This window comes from Aplysia californica, unplaced genomic scaffold (genome assembly GCF_000002075.1).
Source record: "Aplysia californica isolate F4 #8 unplaced genomic scaffold, AplCal3.0 scaffold00015, whole genome shotgun sequence".
Classification (NCBI taxonomy): Eukaryota; Metazoa; Mollusca; class Gastropoda; order Aplysiida; family Aplysiidae; genus Aplysia; species Aplysia californica.
Genome location: NW_004797285.1, coordinates 2,618,134 through 2,638,858, shown reverse-complemented (window position 1 = coordinate 2,638,858; position 20,725 = coordinate 2,618,134). Strand labels below are relative to the sequence as shown.

General features: G+C 38.5%; 2 protein-coding genes across 2 annotated transcripts in view; one reads left to right on the top strand and one right to left on the bottom strand.

Moving 5' to 3' along the window:
• Positions 1–19,927, bottom strand: part of LOC101848629 (doublecortin domain-containing protein 1) — a 46,239-nt gene extending 26,312 nt beyond the window's left edge. Inside the window, exons 1-16 of the mRNA XM_005090323.3 lie at positions 19,692–19,927; positions 16,747–16,914; positions 11,334–11,549; positions 9,073–9,113; positions 8,191–8,297; positions 7,048–7,210; positions 6,269–6,374; positions 5,812–5,911; positions 5,221–5,314; positions 4,445–4,620; positions 3,938–4,027; positions 3,564–3,638; positions 2,790–2,852; positions 2,178–2,276; positions 972–1,143; positions 381–495 (exon numbers count right to left, since the gene is read on the bottom strand). Of these exons, the coding sequence (XP_005090380.1) occupies positions 381–495; positions 972–1,143; positions 2,178–2,276; positions 2,790–2,852; positions 3,564–3,638; positions 3,938–4,027; positions 4,445–4,620; positions 5,221–5,314; positions 5,812–5,911; positions 6,269–6,374; positions 7,048–7,210; positions 8,191–8,297; positions 9,073–9,113; positions 11,334–11,549; positions 16,747–16,914; positions 19,692–19,765 (1,859 nt within the window). The 5' untranslated portion in view covers positions 19,766–19,927. The remainder of the gene's footprint in view (positions 1–380; positions 496–971; positions 1,144–2,177; positions 2,277–2,789; positions 2,853–3,563; positions 3,639–3,937; positions 4,028–4,444; positions 4,621–5,220; positions 5,315–5,811; positions 5,912–6,268; positions 6,375–7,047; positions 7,211–8,190; positions 8,298–9,072; positions 9,114–11,333; positions 11,550–16,746; positions 16,915–19,691) is intronic.
• A 292-nt stretch (positions 19,928–20,219) lies between these two features.
• The window catches only part of LOC101848257 (synembryn-A), a 26,255-nt gene continuing 25,749 nt past the window's right edge, over positions 20,220–20,725 (top strand). The window contains exon 1 of the mRNA XM_005090321.3: positions 20,220–20,439. Within this exon, the coding sequence (XP_005090378.1) occupies positions 20,359–20,439 (81 nt within the window). The 5' untranslated portion in view covers positions 20,220–20,358. The remainder of the gene's footprint in view (positions 20,440–20,725) is intronic.

The following is a 20,725-nucleotide window of genomic DNA, read 5'->3' as shown; positions in this document are numbered from 1 at the left end:
ATTCAATGACCAGTTTAGTGATGCTTTTGTCATTTTTAGTTTTAGTACCAAAAAAGGGTCCTGGCGTAGTGGGTCTACACCCCACTGAGAAAAGGAGTTAACAACAATACTTCTATTTGAGTATATAAGGTGTCAGGATTCAGACTATAAACTTCAGTAGTTCCTTTATCATTTATAGTGTACTCTAAGAAAATAAAACAGTCGGCCTACTTTTTGAAAACTTCACATTTTCACAAACAAAACAGAATTATGTTACAATTGGTGAATTTCATCCTCACATTACATTAACCTCAAATGTTATGTCTCCTCTTTATAGCAAATTTTGGCACTGAAGACAAATAACAACACAAGCATTGATGAGTTAAGAGCAGATGACCTACTTTTTCACCATCTCTTCTTGCTCTGGCCCAATAAGTGCTTCTCTGGCAAATTTGTCTTCACCGTTGGGACCGGTCAGTTTGACCGCTTTGTCCAGGAACACCTGAAGGCAATATGCTGAGGAGAACATTACAGAAAAGTTGATTAATTAGCTGAATGAAAATGTTGAAAAGGTCTCGGACCAAATCTACACAAGAAAACAAAGTTTTGTGGACGCTGGAGAAGAAAATATCAGTAAATAGCAATGCAAACCAACAGTCTTGGACGAATATTTTCTGCTAAATCAGGTCTCGAACCTAATTGAGGCTCTGGTGTGAAATTTCAACCTTTCATGTCCATGTTCTTTCTCAACAAAAATGACTGCCCACTTTTTCTATTTCCTGTGCAACTATTAAGCAGCTTTCTGCCCTTAAAAGAAGTAAATGTATATTGTAGTCTATGACCTGCAGATCGTTGTATTGAAATTGGCACTTCATAAAGAAAAAGTAATTGAGAGAGATTTTCTAAAACATTGTAAAGTTTTCCCAAAAATGTACTTTGCCTTGCACAAAATGTTTTAAAACAAACTGGAAGGGGAAAATGTTTCAACTTACTGAAAGGCTCAATAAAAGGTTCTCCAAAAGATATCCACACAAGCTGATCATCTGAGAGCTTTGTCACATCTTTAATCTCATTGCCGAACTGGTCAAACAGTTTCTGGGCCTTGATGCTGAGAGTACGATTGGCACTTGAGGCCAGCTTTGAGTTGGAGAGCTCTTCAAGCAGCTAAAAAGATTTAATTGACAAACAAAATTAGACTCATTAGGAAGTTTGAGATCTTTTCAAGCAACTAAAATTGCTTTTAACTGTTCCTTAAGCAGGTAGAATTATTTCTATAAATAAAAAAGAGCTGTCATTTAGCTGTGTGAGAAAAAAATAAAAACTGTCTCCACTGATAACATGACCATGTTTTCGTTTCAGATATTTCTTTTCAGCCCTAATTCTTTCAAATTAAATATGTCACGATGCAGTGGAATCAGGCGCTTGTCAATTTTCAGCCATGTGGAGTTACTGACATCATCTTAAAGCTTGTTTATTTATCTTGTTTTCGATGAAAAAGTATCCCTTTATCTGGAATACAATTCGAGATCTTTGCAATTGCTGGAGGTGGGTTCACCTGGTTTCGCAGGTAAAATTAGCAAGAAAATGTCTGCCAAAGTTTGATTATTTTCAATGCTTGAGAGTTTAAGGAAACTGAAAATTTGCATTTTTTGTGCCTTTAATCAACGTTTTCGGTACAATCCACACAGAAATCATGTTCTTAAATTGACATAAAAGGAGCTGAGCTAAAAAACAAAAATTCTATAAAGATGCCAGTTTCTTCAATTTTATTATTTTGACGAGCGCCTAATTTCACCATGCTGCCTCACAGATACACATTCTATAGTTTAGAAAAGCATATGATCCCATCAAACAGACTTTCACATAAGTATTCCTTAGATGCCACTTGAAAACACACATTCTCCATCACAATTAAAGTTAACTCTGGGTCTTCAGTACATAAATTCTGGTTGATACAATGCTGGACAACTGTGTGAAAGGCCCTGGTTTAAATCTCCAGTGACATATCACTGGATTTGGGTTGTTTGGAGAGTTTTAAAGGCTCTCCATCGACCTGGCTTAGTCCCTCTGAAGGAGGACATTAAGTAGAAAGTCATGTCTCTCTAAATGAGGAATACTGATATGGGTGTTGAGCCCATAGGATATTATTAAATCCTACTTAATTTCCACAACATAATTTATTAATCCAAATTACATACCTTTTGCAGATAGTATTCTTTACTAAAACCACCTTTCCGAGCTTCTGTCAGGTTGAAGAAATGAGTGAATTCTCCATCAGGTTTTCCATTTTCCAACACCTTAAAAAACAGATAAATCATTCTTTTAAGAACTTTAAAAGCTTAAAAGCAAGTATATCACAACACTAACAATTTCAAAAATTCTATTTATTATTGGATGTCACAGCTGGCATATTGGCCAGTATCAGGATGCACCTCAAGATTCTTTTCATTATCAAAAGTACTTATCTTTATATTCCCTCCCCCCAATCCCTCACTCTCCGCCATCCTATAATATCTCATATACACTTCAGTGCCTCTTTCTCTTTTTACTACACCAACTTCTTCTGAAATTCCCATAACAATCACAGACATCAGCAAGACTGACTTACTGCCTTTATGAGTTCTCTGGCTTGGTAAAAACAAATGAACACAAAAAGTTAGAAAAGAGACTTAAAAACACATTTTGTCTAATAAAGGTAAATAAAAAATAAATAAATAAAACGTAGTGAAAATCTAAAGCAGTAAAAACAACATCTGTTAACAAAAAGGGGAAGCACATTTTCTGTCCAGGTAGTATCACTATAGACTCACCTTTAGATTTATTCCATAAATCTTGTAGAGCGCTTCTTTTGTTCCTTTAAAAGAATGCTCTTCCTGTAAGCAGAACATGATCACTTTAAGACTACACAGGATTCATGATGAGAAATAAATTGAACATCTTTCTACAATTAAGCTAAAGACCACCAATGCCTCGTGAGAAAAATAAAAGTGATCTCCAGTCTTTGCCAAAGATTTGTTCATTTCTTTCTGACACTCCTTTAGAAAAATTATATTTTGCCTCCGACTTCTCAGTTAAATTAATTCCCTAAACATACCTTTCTCCCTATTCCTTCCTCCCTTGTTCTCATTCTTTCTCTCTCACTCTCTCTCTCTCTCTTCTTTAATGACTGAATGACTGAATGTGTGTGTGTGTGTGTGTGTGTTTGTGTGTGTGTGTGTGTGTGTGTGTGTGTGTGTGTGTGTGTGTGTGTGTGTGTGTGTGTGTGTATAATTTCCTGCACTAATATGACGTATTTGTATTGCAAGTTCCGTAAACTCTTACGAAAGCTAAACTAAATCTTTGTATTTCTGCTGAAATGTATCTCACACTCCTTGGTTCAGAGCTTACAGGCAGGGCAAATGTAGCCCAACGCATTTTCTAAGCGATCCAAATAGTGCTCATTGAGGTGATAAAAGTTACAATAACAGAAAAATACTGACACAGTAGGAATCCCAAATACTGATATTTTCTTTCTTTTCCCTGCAGACTGATTCACCCCAACACAATCATACATCTCAAGATAAATATCAACTCAGAGACAATACCTTCTTCGTAATGGCTTCCAATTGCTCTTTCACCAAACTAATCCTTTCTTTGCATTGGGGAATTTCTTCTTCAACCTGCAAAATACAGAAAAACACAACACTGAATTATCCATCACATTACTCTAGTTTAAAACAAACGTTCGGTCATAAAAAAGCCCCTTTTGAAAAGTGGAACACAATAAAAGGCAGGGTAGAATGCATATTTTCAGTAAAAAACACAATCCATGGAAGTTCAGTGAATTTAGACTCACTCTTTGTTTTGTCCATTTTCACAATTTCAAACTATATTACTGATAACAAGACATCAACAAAGTTTTCCCTCAAGTTATACAAATTAATTCATCCAAAGCATAAAACAAGCCTCAGTTACTAACCTCAGCAGAGGACTCATAGAGCTCATCAACACTCAGTTTGGCAATTTCCGGGTCGGTCACATTCTCATCATTGTCAAGTGCACTGTCAATCTGATATCAAAGTAAAAAATATACAGTTGAATCTGGCTGTAAAATCTTCATCTCGAAGCTCAAATTGTGGGTGGTTGGCAGGTGCTCTGGTGTGGTTTGTTTCTCTTTTCCTATCAAACATCAATCGTCCTTATCTCTCCTCCTTCTTTTTTATGTTTGTAACTCTCTTGTAATACCTCTAATCTTCAGGAGTATTATGACCTTATTGTGTTGCAAGTGCCGTAAAATACTTACTATAACTAAAACAGTTCACACTCTACTCAAGCCAATGTCCATTTAAAAAGAGTGCACTGGCCAGTCTAACGTCCAGGCCTGATCTGACCCTTCAGACCAAACTAACTGAACAAGGGTACAAAAGGCCAAAATAACCTTGACCTATTATCCTAAGCAAAAATAAAAAGAGAAGAAAAGAATTACATCTTCTTTGTATTTTGTCAGTCTCTTGAGGTTGTCCTTGTAAGCCCGCAGTTTGTTCTTCAAAAATCCTGTCATGCCGTCAAGCATCGGGTACCCTCCTGTGGACACCCACAATGGCCCCCGCACTGGGTTCTTCAGTTTCTGGCCATCCTCATCCTCATCAAAAAGGTATGGCGCTGTACAAAACAGGAAATTTTAAAACATTAAGTTCAAAAGAGTCAGAAGAGCTTAATGGCTGGCCTTCCTATCAACTTAACTAACATTTGAAAGTATGGAATCCTTTTTGTGACTTCCTTGTACGCTGTACTATTATCAGCTACATCTTAGTGCCAGTCCAACATGTAACAGTGACACACTATACTATCTCACGAAAGGTGCCAGGAGAGGTTAACATTCTAATGTCTTTGGATTGCTCTCACTTTTTACCATTATATTCATATACAGCTAACGGCAGAAAATTGACACTCCTGGCTTCACATGCCCATAGGAAGAGAATTTACCAGCGACAGGACAACATCTAACCCAAACATAGAGATATTGGCGTTGTGTGCAAAAAAAATAAAATAATTCTGAGCCATCAGACAGTGAGGGATAAATTATTATCATAACTGCAAGCTTAAACTCTAAGTTTCGAAAGTGAAAAAACAGTCTTTAAAATTATGATCATACCAGACCACTGCTGATTTTAAACTGGACATTACATAAATAACCAGCGTACAAATTGTGAAGATACAACAAGCACGGCAATGCAATAACTGCCATCAACTACTGCTTACCGCTAGATAGACTTGTCACACGGTTCCCCTCAACATCATAGGCAGCCTTTGCAGGAATCTGAAGGCCAAGCTTGGCTGTGCTGGCAGCTAGAAACTGGAAATGGGGGGGGGGGGGGGGGGGAGGGATTACTAGAAATTTGAAAGTGGTACACCTCTTCTATCAAAAATAATCAACAACGAGCTTTCCGTTTTTATATGAGCTAAAGCCTGAAAAGACACATATAGACCATTTTGAAGGCAGATCACTGGTCCCTGTTATCAGAGAAAAGAAAAAGGAGACACAGAGGTCCAAATGGTATACTAAAGAAGATACAAAATATGTGTGCAACCCAGCACAGATGCTTGAATGCACTTCTCAATTATTCTGATTTTTTAAATTAAACATCGTTTTTCTGAACATTTCATAGGCTGGACTTGACATAATCTAAACTTTTCACTTTTCTCCGAGGTAATCAAATGCAGATAATAATAAAATTAGTCAATTTTGCACCTTCTCGTGAAGTTATTTCTAATAATGTCTGTCTTAGTAAAACCAATTCCATTTCCCATTTGGGAGGGAGAAAAAGATCTGAGAGACGAAAGAAAACTTACGCAGTCCAGGTTTTCCAAATCAGCAACAACATCAATGGGCTCTTTGCAATCACCATTCTTAAAGACCATAACTCTCACTGTGCTGCTTTCACATAGAGCTCTGAAGAAATATCAAAAACATAGAAATGACAATTTGTAGCCATAGTTCTCCTTCAAACTGAAGCCAATCACAACTCTACATGTGTGCAGTACCACCTATGGACATCTAATTGATTCCAATTTACCATTTACTAGAAATGACAATGGTCATACAGTTCTAGGGCAAAAAAAAATCTGAAGCAGACCAGTAAAAACAACAGGGATAGATAAGTACATATTATAAGTGCCTTTCAAACCTCCACTCTTAATCAAGAAACCTCAATATATCATCATTGTCGTCTCATTATATTTTCTTTTCACAGCTAACACGAAAAAAAAGTTAACCTGACCAAAACGAGAGATACCAATTCTACATTACCTCATTCTTCGGGACAATCTTGGCTTGACACCTTTCTTTCGGCCCTTTTCAGGAAGGACTATGCCTGTCAACGTCCACACAGAACTGTTTCTTGCAATCATACTCCCTGCACAAGACCAAAAATAATTACAAACAAAAAACAAAAAACTTTTGACAACATAATGTCATGATTTTATTCCACATAGCAAAATGCACTCCTGATTTAAAGACTTGTTTTCAAATTTTACTGCATCGCCTCCGATGTGCAACCTCAGGTTACAGGCAGCTTGTACGGGTAACAAAGTAACAGTGTGCTATCTATTTCAGTTAATATTTTGTTCCGCATTCAAAAATATTATAATCTAAGCCATTTAAAGAAGTTCATGTAAGTTCCTGAATATACAAGGAAGATGGTGTCATTTTGTGCTTCAGCAAAGAAAAATGAGTTTTCTCAGATTTTATGTGATTTTATTTGACAAGCAAGCATCATTAGCCACAACCTATGATGAACCAAAGTGCTCACAAACTGATCAAAAGTCACAACACTTTGGAATATAATCTTTCAATTGGATCTTTTCACGTCTAAATTTTCATGTGAGTGTAATATCCATTTCTAAGGTAGCATCAATTTTTTAAATACTGATATATAATTGAAAAGAAGAAACAAAGGTCAGTTCTAGGCAGCCTTCCAACACCCCCCACCCGACTGGTTGTTATTTCAGTTCACAGACACTGATTGGATGAGCATTTTGAAGGGCTGAGAGGGTTAAACAGTAATTAAGATAAATAGTTTGACTCACTTTTTGTTGATCTGTAAGGATCCTTAAACTTTTCTCCCATCGATATGTAGATATCACTGTCAGGGGGTATGTTTGCCTCAGAGAACACTTCAACGCCATCTTCTAAAAATATCCTCCTGGCAGCAAAGGGCAAATCCAGCTTCTCAGTGGCAAATTCCAGAAACTGAAATCACAAATAAAAGATGAATTAAATATATTATTTTTAAACAATTGTTATTTTTGTTGGGTATTCTTTAACTGCAACAGCAGTATCTGTGCTTTTAGGTTGACTACTTAAACAAACTAGCATAAAAATATAAATGCAAAACATATTCAATCAATCCTGGAATCAGTCCAAAATGAGAACTTTTAGAGTGTGCCTGAATCATGAGAACTTAGCTCCTCAGGGAATAGGCAAACCTACATTAATATGCACACCTCAGGGGAGAGCAGAGCAGACACATGGTCCTATATATCCAAAAATCCCTGTGCTGACTCCTACTCACACCAAAACTCACACCAAAGTAAATCAACGTGTGCAATAAACCTCACTGTCAATTTCTTATCATATTAACATTTTTGCATTCCAGTACATCTCTTTATCTATTTATCTATTTTTTTATTGAGTAGATATATGCTGGTGTGAAGATGTGGTAATTAATCTGAAGAGAGGACATTTTTATTGGTGCGATACAAACTGTGTATTTAACTTGTACTAAAAACAAATAAAAGTCAAAACAAACAAACAAACAAACACAAAATTAAAGAGCAAAATGTTGGTAATAACAAGAAGTTTATCATGTTTGGTAAGACCTGTTTTGATTCACCTAAGTATACTGAAAAAAGCATGTTACCAAGGTGAGTGGAAACTACGTTCAATATCTTGCTGACCACAGGAACAAAAGTTCTAAATGACTAATGGCTGATCCAACGTAAAACTACATTAATTTTATCTATGACGAATAAATGTCCTAAGTTAATACATATGTTATTCATCATCTACAGTTTATATGGTGATTATTTTTTTCTCTTTGTCACATTTTGTCTTCAGCATTAATGTATGCATGTATGCACATATTACAAAAAATCTTTAGACATGACTGACAATATATATGACTTTGATATCATAAAATAAAAAGAATTCTGCCAGACAAATCTGCTTACGATTTTGATGTTGGGGGCTGCCAGATAAGCAAACTTCTCTCGGCAACCGTTGATATAGGCATAAGCTTTCACTAGATGTGGCAGCTGCTTGAACACAGATCTACGTCCTGAAATAAAATAGTGGACACCAATATATCAAAATCAGGATAGTCAGTTCTTATCCTTGAGTATGCTTTTTTTCCCAACAGTTTCACAATAAAAGCTGTCAGAGGTATTTGCTTTACAAATGACTGATGTTCTATTCCACACATCTTCACAAAGAATCAAACTCAGGCCAGAAAATTGTAGACACACTCCCATGATTAAGTCTGAGTCTACTCCCTTACTAGACATAGAGAGGTCACTCTGAAGATAGTGAGATAACAAGAGTCAAAATTTTTGTTATACCCGATCATTGATAAACAGATCAGAGTACTGAAAGTCTTTTGAAGTAGAGAAAAGAAATGAAAGTCTTTTGAAGTGGAGAAAAGAAGTTACTCCAACATCATATAAAGCAACATCCACCAACAAAGGAGTTGACAAAATGTTGAACAATTTGTATCGCCTTTTCCTCTCAGGGTAGTCTTACTCTTGCATCTGTGACTGCCATCATATTTCATTAATGGTAGCTTTACAATAGAGCAAGTTTCTAGAACAAGCCAGTCACAAGTGACAGACTTTTTGTCTGAAAACTGACAACACATTCTCCAGAAATATGTAAATCACTAAAAGGCCAATCTACAATTACGAAGAAATGAAAAAATCCCCATTAATCATGAAATATTCATTTCAGTTAAACAATAAAAACCACGTCCATCTAGAAGATGTCAATAGAAAAAACAAAGCACCCCACGCTTCCATAATTGTTTCTATGATTAAATCTTGCTTTAAATATTTCCTCACCTGAAGGTGGTCTTGACCTTTGAGATACTCCCGATAATGGCCTGTGAGAATACAAGATTGAATAAAAAGAGATAAATACTTTGGACATAGAACACAGGCCACAAAATTTCTGGTTAAAACAGTGAAAGCTTTACATCCACAAGAACTAAAAGAATGGGTTTCCAAAACTCATTCGTGTTTTATTCTAAACTAATGAAATTGAGAACAAAAAGCAAATAAATAAATGAAAATGATATTTGCATATAAAATGTAGAAATACAAATCGTATGTAAAATTTGTTCTTGGTTCAGTCTGAATGAGGTCTTTTGTTAAAATTCTTCTCAGTTCTGAACAATAACAATAAGACAGAAGTACCTCGGGACTGGTTGCGAACGACGATAATGATAACTTGTAAGCACACAAGTTAGTCTGCATTGCCTTTGAAAGTTAATTTTTATGAAGATTATTGGCCACATTCCTTTCACTGTTTTGAAAATATGATAGCATAGATGTAGGGTAACAAATACACTAACAACGGCCCCCCTGTGATTCTTCGGCCTACTTTTATTAAATGCTAGGGATGAAGATGACGAATTATTTCCAAATTTTTGGTCACTCTATGCGAGGAGTTGGGAATGAGGGTTGTGTCCTGCCCCCCAGGACAGCCTGGCGGGGATCTAGAGTAACCACCAAACAAACTTAACTCATTCGCTACGCCGAGCCGTGGGGGGGCGGCGCGGCTCAAGTGCCGTCAGTACGTTAAGCCGCCCCCTGTGGCTCGAGAACCGACGTTCAATTTTAGCTTGGTTTCTATTCCAATCCACTTATCCATGTTAAAATAAAGTTCATAATATAATGTTGACTTCCGGGTCAAGCGTTTCCACCGAAAATCGGAAGTTTTGATTCAGTTTTGAAACATGATTTCGTAGTTTTTTCGACTTTGTTTTATCGCGAAGCCCAAATTATAGCCCAGACACCAGTCTTAGTAATTTTACACAACAAAATGTATAATTATTTTGCTCACTAAAGAAGTGTAGGACTCTTCTTTATAATATTGATACTATTGGACGCAAATTGCCAGTGCACTGTAATTGAGAAATCAATATTTTTGAGTGCTAGATCTAGGCCTAGATCTAAATAGTCAAAATATTTTTTTCTCCCCAAAATCACTACTTTTGGTTGAAATTAATCAAAAAGTACCACTCAAGACATGTATAGGTTTATTCCAAGTGCAATTCTGAATAATTCCATATAAATTACGCGTATTTTTTTCTGTTTGTGATCCTTTTTTCTAAATTATTTTAAAAAATTTTTTTTTTTCAATATCGGATGTTATGATCCAAATGTACAAATATTATGGAATGTATGAAAATAACTGCACATTTTTCAATATTTTCCTGTTCTATATACAGTTATGGTTATTTTGAGGTATCATTTGACTAGGTGCAAACATGTTTTTTTAGTTTCACCTGAGATTATAAATTTTTTATTTTCCAATTTTATCCGCATCCAATCACAATTGTGTTGCATAATCGCCTCTTACAGGAACCAAAGTTGAAAAATACGCAAATAAATAATGCAGGTGTATTCTACAAACCATACTGAAAATGTTGGTACATAATATGTTGATATTTATTTGAATTTATGGCCCCAAAGACCTGTGAACTGCGCACTAGTCATCATCTCATTTCGCCCTCCCGAAAAGAATTCGTCCACAAGCCGAAAATAATACGTAGCGAATGAGTTAACACTAAGACTAATACGCACGTCATCTCCTACATCAGAACATCATCATCGCCAACATAAATAATCATCCTCATGCTCACCATCACAATTACCATTACCGTCACCATCGCCAACAACACCATCATCATCATCATCATCATCACCATCATCATTACCGACTCAACAATTCCCCTTTCATATAACAATCTGCACCATTACTTTCTTTTTACGTAACCAACAAAAACGGGCACCAAAATCAGGACACGGAAAGAAAAAAAACAAAACAAAAAAAACAACCAATAAGACTGTTCTCTCTCTCTCTCTCTCTTTCTCTCTCTCTCTCCCTTCCCCCTCTCTCTCTCTCTCTCTCTCTCTCTCTCTCTCTCTCTCTCTCTCTCTCTCTCTCTCTCTCTCTCTCTCTCTCTCTCTCTCTCTCTCTCTCTTTGTGTTTCCCTTCATCTGTACCTCCCTTTCTTTCTTTCTGTCTGTCTGTCTTTCTGTATGTCTTCCATCTGTTCGTTTGGCTCTTTATCTTTCTCATTTTCCACAGATCTTACCTCACGCGTCTGACTGGAGCACTTGCTGGGCGGTTGCGTCTCAAGTCTCGAGGACTGGTAGGGTCCCATAGATTTGCATCAGCAATAAATTTAGCATCAATTTTAGGTTTGCCAGCTGACTGTCTAAAGCCCACTGAAGCTGACATTGGACGCCTCTTAAAACGTGTGTGGCGAACACCATGCGGTAGTCGCTGCAGATATGGGGATGGCTGACCACTGAAAACATAGAAAATAAATAAGTAAGCGATACTGCCACAATACTAGGACCTCTAAAAGGCTTCCGATATCTCAAACACACTGACACTGAATGTGTGTTATTTATATATATGGGCCTGATATGATAAAAGACTTTCCTTCTGCCAACTTTACAGCCAAAATAAAGCAAATGTTTAAAATAAAATTGAGTTTTATCAAATTGTCCAGAAAAGAAAAATTACAGTGGAACTCGGATTCAACGGGGTCGCTGGGCCTGACCTAAAATCTCGTTGAATCTGAGAGTTCGTTATAGCAAACATGAGGTTTCGTGTAGATAATTACAAGCACTGAGAAAGTAATGTATAAAGTGTAGTAACAAGTGGTGCCTGAAAGGCCTGCATATAATGAGCTGTGCAAAAAAAAAGACAGACTTGTTCAAATACACGCTGGTGTCATCTTGGTTGTTTGCCAAGAAGTTATGTTGCTGTGTAGCCTTACAAACGGCAACTTTTGACTCCCTAGACCAGCGCACAATTCAAGATAGTGAGATAGCGCACAATTCAAGATAGCGCACAATTCATTACGTAGATCTACGTCAAGACCAGCTTATCATTGTATTGTAATAAAGATGATCAGTTGCTGGAGGGAAAAAAGACTGTGACGCATTTGTACCAGCGACATTCCACGCCCAGACCCATGGTGCCCCCCCCCCTCCCCCCACCCCCACCCCCGTAACAGTTATAACATAGGTGTTATGTAATGTACATTTTTCCATATCTTCCCCGAAGTTATTGTCCCAATGGTTGATAATCTATTTTTAATAGATCTTTATAAGTTTCACTTGTTCACAACCTGTAATTAAAGAGTCTTAAGACTTTGATTTGAATTTAGAACACAGAGCTAAATATAGGTCACACAGTCATTGGGTCACAGGTCTATTCTCGTTGGTACTCTGACTTCTCTGCCGTATCGACTGACACGTGGTGCCTCTGCTGGGGCCGCTAGCATTTGCGCCGACTCCCGAGCAGGGCTTGGGGCATCAGGTTACCATATCGAAGACCGTGTGTTGTCCCTGGGCTCTGGTGTGGATGTTGTAGTAGGCTCTCGAGTAGCCACGAGATGATTTCTGTTGCGGCGGACGGTGCTCCCTTTTTCAAGGGTCACTGTGTTGGAGCACGGATTGGGGTGTCTGTTGTTTACGATGCCCGGTTGGCCTATTTCTCGAATATGGACATAATAAGCGGGGCAAAGTTCAGGAAGAGATTTGACACCCTGTCTCTGTTGTACTGTAGCCACATGATCTCTTTCCTCTTTTCCTCACTTTGACCTTTGACGATTAGAGGGTAGATCAACAGAACTTGGATGTAAGTTGTCCTGCATAATGGGGACTTCGGTTTGGAGTTTCCTTCCCATGAGGAGCTCACTTGGGGCATACCAGTTTTGTAAAGGAGTAGCCCAGTATAGCAGGAGGGCAGAGTATGGATCTTTGGTTTTCTTGAGGAGAAACTTCACTGTTTGCACTGTTCTGTCTGCCTCACCATTGCTTTGAGGATATCTTGGAGAGCTGGTGACATGAATGAAGCCAAACTCTTTTGCAAAAGCTTGGAAGTTGGCGTTTGAAAATTGAGGGCCATTGTCGGACATGACTGCCTCTGGGATGCTATGAGTGACAAAGATGGACAACTTTATTGATAATGAATATGCTGTTGAGCTTTTCAAGTAAGCGTAGCTCTACCCAATGAGAGTAATAGTCGACCACGACAATGTAGATCTGACCTTTCAGGTCAAAGATCAAACAGATCCATGGTCCATCGAGACCAAGGTCGGTCTGGTAACGAGGCAGGGAGCAGAGGTTCCTTCAGGACAGGACGAAGTTTTGTACAAGAGTTGCATTTCTTCACCATGTCCTCCATCTGACTGGTGATGTGGGACCACCAGACTGAAGTTTGAGCTAGAGCTCGGCATTTTGTGATGCCAAGATGGCTTTCGTTGAGTCGACTGAGAATGTCCATTCTCAAATCTAGTGGAATGACAAGTTGATCATCAAACAAAAGGATATCATCCTAAAATGCTGAAATGGTGACGATTAGTCCAATACTGTTTCAGAAGTGGATTTCAGGCATGTATTTTGGCCAGCCTTTGGTACATGTACAGTGTTTCGGGACTTCCGACGATTTTGGGTCGTTCCTCTGCTGTGAGACGATATTTTGAAGTCTCTGTGGTAAAGCAGGGAGGCAGTCAGTAGCCTGTTGTGTGAAGTCTGCTACTTCGTCAACGAAGAGAGATTCTGCATCTGATGGCAGATTTGTTGGAGCACGAGAAAGTGCGTTCGCAGTGATCTGATGCTTTCATGAAACGTGCAGCACATTTGGTGAAAAGCGCATTATGTGGAGTTCCTTGATAGAGAGGAGAGAGACCATGGGTTTGTGATCAGTCTGCAGTGTATACTGTTAACCAAGGATGTACTCACTGAAGCGTTCTGATGCCCATGTTGCTGCAGCGGCCTCCTTCTCGATTTCTGCATAGTTCTTTTCTGCATCTGTAAGAGCTCGAGAGATATAGCCGACAGGTCTGCAAGAACTATCATCTTGTATTTGAAGATTTGAAGAAGTACCCCCCCCCTCCCCGAAGCCAGACAAGGAAGCATCTGCAGCAAGGATAGTCTCCCGGTCAAGCGAGTAGTGTGCCAGTATAGGTGTTGTGGTGAAGCTATCATTGGTGCATTGAAAAGATGCCTCTTGATGTTTTCCCCAGGTCCACAATGAGTCTTTTTTTTAGCAATGCTCGCAAAGGTTCAGTTGCAGTAGCCAAATTAAGAGAGAATTTTGCCATCTGGTTCACCATACCCAAAAAGCATTGTAGTTCAGTGAGGTTCTTGGGCTGAGGGAACTTTCAAATGGGTTCCACTTTAGCAGGATCTACCTTGAGGCCTGAGTTGTTCACGATTTGCCCAAGAAACTTGAAGGATGGCTGTGAAAATTCACTCCTGTCGTTTAGAGTAATCTTAGCTCTTTGGAGACGCTTCAGGACTTGTCTGAATTGCTTACGTGAGTGTCCTGATCAGGTCCATGTATGAGAATGTCATCTATGTGACAAATGACACCTGGAAAGCCGTCCATCATGTTACATATTTTCCTTTTGAAGATTTCATGGGCTGAAGATATATGCTGAAAGGAATACGGTTAAAGCAGAATCTCCCAAACAGTGTTATGAAGGTAGTGTACCTTCTAGAGTCTGGATTGAGAGGGATTTGCCAAAATCCGCTCTTCCCATCCATTTTGGTGAATACTGTAGACCCTGCAAGCTTGGCAAGCTGTTCATCTACGGATGCCAGAGGCTGGACTTCTTGCCACACTGCCTTGTTTAGACTGGTGAGGTCCAGGCATATTCTAACTGAACCGTTTCTTTGGCACAACAACCATGCCGAAACACCATTCTGTGGGCTCCATTACGGGTGAAATCATCATGCGGTCAATTTTGGTCTTGATTTTTGGCAGTAGGGGGTGTGCAACTTTTCGTGCTGTGTACAAGCCAACAGGATCAGCGCCTTCTTGTAGTTTGATCGTGTATGGGTTATTCAGTAATCCTAGTCCTTTGAAGACATCTGGGAACTTCCTTTTGAAATTAGGAAATGTCTCGTCGACAGCATTGAGCCTGGCAATGAGACCCACAAGCTGACCTGCTGAGTAGGGCAGGTGATTGGTCTTTTACAACAAATATTGTCTCTTTCATTGCCCTTTCTTTGAACTTTAGATCAGCCTCAAAGGTGCCAAGAATAGACAAAGTTGTGTCACCAGAGCCTTTTAGAATTTTGCTGCAGCTATTGAGAGGTTCACTAGTGTCCACATTTCTGTCTCCAAAGACAGAGACCGCAGCACCAGTATCAAGCTTGAACTTCGTTGGGACGGAATTCAACTTGATGATTGCAGACCACTCATCTGGGCTGTCGATTTCATTTGCAGTGATGGAACCTAAAAAGTCTGGGGCCTCAGCTACGTGATGGAGTTGGCTGTGACTTCCTGAACTTTGGGGTGACTATGGCAAACTGCTTTATAGTGGCCTCTCTTGCCACAGGAACCATAGACTGCTGACTTGGAAGGGCAGGCATCTCATTTGTGGCTAGGGAGGCGACCACAGTATCCACAAGGTCTCTTGGAACCTGTGTGTGGAGTGTGTGGTTTGTGCTGAGGCCTTGAAGCACTCGACACACTACGCATGTTTTGTGGTTTTGTTGTGACTAGCTCAACTCAAGGGCATACGAGTGTCAGGCTTTTATCATGAGCTTCAGCTTGTCGGCTTATTTGTATAGCCTCACAGAGGGTGAGTTTGAGCTTCAATCAGACCTGTTTGGACAGATCATCATCCCTTACTCCGACAACATTCTGTCTCTTATGAGCTCATCTTTGAGGGATCCAGTCATCTGCAAGTCAGTGCAAGTCTTCGATAAATATATATCGACACTCTCTCCCGGTAACCGAGTGCGTTTGTTGAATTTTGCATGACCAAAATTATATTCTTGCATGCATCAAAGTGAGTGTCAAACGCCTCTACCACTTCTGTGTATGTAGCGGTGCTTTCCTCCACTGACAAAGTCGTGAGGATGTCGTCGGCTACCTCCCCCATAGTGTACAGCAGAGTACTGACCTGCTCTGACTGTAACTTGTTTGGCAGAACCGTGCACAAACGAAACCTGTTGAAACATTGTGTCCAACGAGGCCACGACTCTGCCTTCCCATCAAAGAGCTTCGGCGGGGGAAGAGACATGCGGTGATGAACTGTTGTTTTACCGGCCTGATGAACGTTAACATCCGTGTCGTGTTCAGCCATTATTAAAAAAGTAAAGAAATGACACTTATATACCGTTGTCAACCGCTGCCACCATATAATATTGTTCGGTTTGTGGGTACAAATAGATTGAGGGAGAGTGAAGAAATGCACGCTTGAAAGGGCTCTTTGTTTTATTTTTGGCCTCTAGTACACTGTAACCGAAAAGTGACTACTGAGTTAAAGAAAGGTACTGTCTAAATCCTGATACGTTATGTAACAGTTATAACATAGATGTTATGTAATGTACATTATTCCATAACCAGAATACTCAGTCTAATCTAAAAAATCTGAGTCTTAAAGAGTTATGGCTCGTGAGATTACTCAATCATACCTAAAATATTATTTTAGTCTTAAAGAATTATGACTGAAATAGAAACAGGACAATACATACTGTTGCTTTTCTCTTGGATGATCAGCGTTCTGCCTTTTCAGTTCATCCAAGTATTGTGCCACTAGCAAATCTTCATAGCTGACCATATCAGATTTTGCTTTGTTGAAAAATGGTGAGGTCACTGGCAACCTTGGCCGTTCTGATTTTCTATCTGATCTTCTTCCCGACCTGAAAAAGTGTTGATTTGAAAAAATATTTAATAAATATAGATCTATCTAAAGGAAAAATACATTATCATCTCAGTAAAAAAAAAAAGAAAAGAAAAAATTAAAATCAAATGTTGCATACCGGGCGTCTTAAAAAAGAAAAATTTAAAGGCAACATATATTATCATTACAGAAAACTAAAGCAACTAAAATCATAAGTTTCATATCAAACTTCTTAAGATATAAGAATAAAGGAAGATATAAAATGAAGACAAAATGATACACACATGGACAGACACTTAAAAAGACTGAACAGATATAATAATTTAATGAAAAGACATGGAGAATGATGCAAGGATAAGTCCTTTTCCTATTTTTGGCCTGCCTTTGCCAACCCAAGCACACCAGCTAATGACAGCTTGTCAAAAAACAGCTACTCCATTTCCCCTTTGGATTTTTTCTGTATAGCGGCACTGCCTAAAACGATACCTGTCCAACGCCACCACAACTAACATTTTGTCAACCAATAGCCAAAAAAAAAACTTTGTCCAAGTTGGCCACAGAATTCTCTCAATGCCGAACACATTACCATAAATTATTTCTCAGCCCCTGATACTGTGGATGAGCCGGAATATCCATTTACCTATCATTATTGTTAGCCTGTCCTATGAATAAACCAATTGCTGATGAGCACATAGGCAAGGTTTCTGATCCCTCCCACTGTTTACCCTAGCTGATGTGGTTTATTTGGTTGCTTTTGGTTGTGGCAGCAGGGGGTTAGGCCTAGCCTATTGTATTATTTGGCTGAAAGCCTGAGAGTGAGTAAAGTGTGAGTCTCAGTTCAGTTGTATTGTTTGCAAGTTTATAAAAGCAGTCTGGGTTACTACAGGTTAGACTTTAGAGGGGAGAGCTGTAGCAAGGCAGAGGAGGCCTGCTGAGAGTTCGGGTGGAGAAAAGGTTAGTTAGAGCTCTGTTTGTTTCTGTGTAACGTGTGAGATTCCAACGCATCGGGGCCCCATCGCTGAGGAAAGGATCCCCACCCAGAGAGAAACAGGTTTGGCTAAGCCTTGCAGTAGGCGCAGGCAGACAGAAGGTTAGTGTTAAACATTGGTTTATGTTCAAGTAACAACAGCTGACCAGTCAGTAATATTTTAACTCTATTAACTCTGGAGGGGGTTTTCCCATCATGCAAGAGCCCTCTTTTGATACAAAACCTGAAAGTGACACATACGTGACAGATGCAGAAACTATGTAGTCATCGAGAAGGAGGCCCTTAATGTTTCCGGTGAAATAAATATCCATTTATCTTGGATAGAACTCATGGTATTTGTGATTCAAGGAAGTGAGGTCGCCTGGTTTCAGTGGTGAAAAATGTGAGAAAATGGCTGCCAAAGTTTGGTAACTCCAATAGCTAAAGAGTCTTTGAAAACTGGAAAATGACATATTTTGTGCCTTTAATCAATGTTTTTCAATAAAATTCACATGGAAATGTGTTTTTATACGGACATTAAAGATCAGGGTTTTTTTAGCCAAAAAATTAAAATTCAATAAAAATGTTCAAACTTGAAGAAAAATGCCCGTTTCTCAGATTTCATTATTTTGACGAGCCCCTGATTTCACCATGTTGCCTCATGTGTACACAAATGTGAAGCAGCATGGTGGAATCAGGCTCTCGTCAATTTTTGGGCATATTGAGTTATTGGTATTATCTTAAAGCTTGTTCATTTGTCTTGCTTCCAATGAAAAAAGTTACCCATCCATCTTCAATAGAAGTGGAGATATTTTGGATTGAAGGAGGGGGGGGTAACCTGGTTAAAGAGGTAAAATTAGCGAGAAAATGTCCACCAAAGCTTGGTAAATTCCAAAGCTGGAGAGTCCATGGAAACTGTAAATTTATATTTTTGTTCCTTTAATCAACGTTTTCGGTGAAATCCTCAAAGGAATGTGTTTGTAAATGGACATAAAATGTCTTGAGTCAAAAAACAAAAATTTGATAAAAATTGCTAAACAGGGAGAAAACTGCCGTCTTCTTCAATTTTATTATTTTGACGAGAGCCTGATTCCACCACGCTGCCTCACAAATGTATTTCTTTATTACTACAATCAGATATAGTAGTATATTATAGTCCAGGCCTCATACACAAATTCACACAAATATATGTACTAAAAATTTGCTCCAGTTGTTAAAAAAGAATGAACGAGATGCTTTAACTTCCAGAGAAAGTCTTTACTCAAAATTTGCTCCAGTTGTTAAAAAAGAATGAACGAGATGCTTTAACTTCCAGAGAAAGTCATTACTCTTCTTCTTCTTTTTCAAACAGAAAGTGGGAAAGGGTAATTTAAGTCCATCATTTGCCAAGGGCGGTTCTATCACTGGGCAAGACCATTAAGTACGGCTAGCCTCTTCCTATATAATATTCACTAGATCTATATATAATAATATATAGATCTATCTCATCGTTCAGACAGATCGACGCCTCCACACTCCTATGTACTCGCCACCCTTCTTCTCCATCTAGATCTAGATTCTAGATCTAGAATCTAGATCTATAATTAATTTCCTCCGACTCGAAGTGTACTGTACTCGTACTAGACTTTAGATCTAGATCTAGATCTAGAATCTAGATAGATATAATCTAGATTAGTAGTAGTCTATGAATTGAATGTTGTGTACTTGCTCTGCAAGCTGCTAAGCATTTCAAAACACAATTTGCATATCTCGTTTTCACCTTGTTGCTCCATGGGGAAAAACTAGATCTATTACAGTTTGCAAAATCGTCTTGCATCCATTTAACTCACCCTGGGGGGCGATCAAATCTCATCCGAATATGAAAAGTTTGAGTTTTCCAATCTCCGGCGTCTTGGTCAGCCATTTTGCTTATATTTGTTTGATTCGCCTTGGTGACGAATATCGCAGTAAATGTAAAAAAATATATATTGCATGTAAAAAAAAATAAAGTCTATAAACAACGATTAATCCAAATTTAAAAAATAGTGTCAAACTGAAATATATATGATTTGATTTTTTCAGTATTATATAAACTTTTGAAATATAACCGGAGAAAGCGAGTTATCTCCCATTTGTTTATTGATTTTTCCTCGATGCTGCTGCACAGACAAAGCTGCCCATAGCTTGCCAATTTGTATTGAAACTGTTAATTTTAAAATATTATGATAGGAGGGTTGACGGATTCATAGCAAGTCAATGAAAGGAATTTATAGCTCATAGTATTTGTTTGGATATTATGTTTTATCATATTCCCAGCAAATTCTAAGAGCGAAGATTTAGGGCCTAATTTATTGTAAGAATACCGGTACCATACTCCACTTGGCTTCCTCCTCCTGGTTAGGTCCATATGATAATGGATTCCAAAATGTCGCTGATAAACAAGTGAAATTTAGTGTCTCCAAGACGTGAAATATAAATCAATCTTTGTTTTTAATTGTGTCAAAGACACTTTTCGTCATGGAGTTGAACGAGCTTAAAAAGCTCAACGACTGCTCCGAAACAGAAGCTGTCTCTGTTTTAGAAAAGTTTATTGCTACCGTAAGTGTACAGACTCACTGTGTGTGTGGCTGTTGTCCTGTTGACTGTTGACTGTTGTGTTGATGCTGAGCTGCCTGATTTGATCTAGATTAGATCTAGATCTAGATTCTAGATCTAGAAATTCTAGATCTAATCTTGATCTAGATATCTACTGACTGAACTAGAGTCTAGAATATAGATCTAGTTCTAGAGATAGGCTGTATCTAAAGAGATCGGCCTCTTTGAACATTATAATTAGCAGACCACCTCCTAGCCTAGGGTCCTAGCCTCTAGAGCTAGGGCGCGC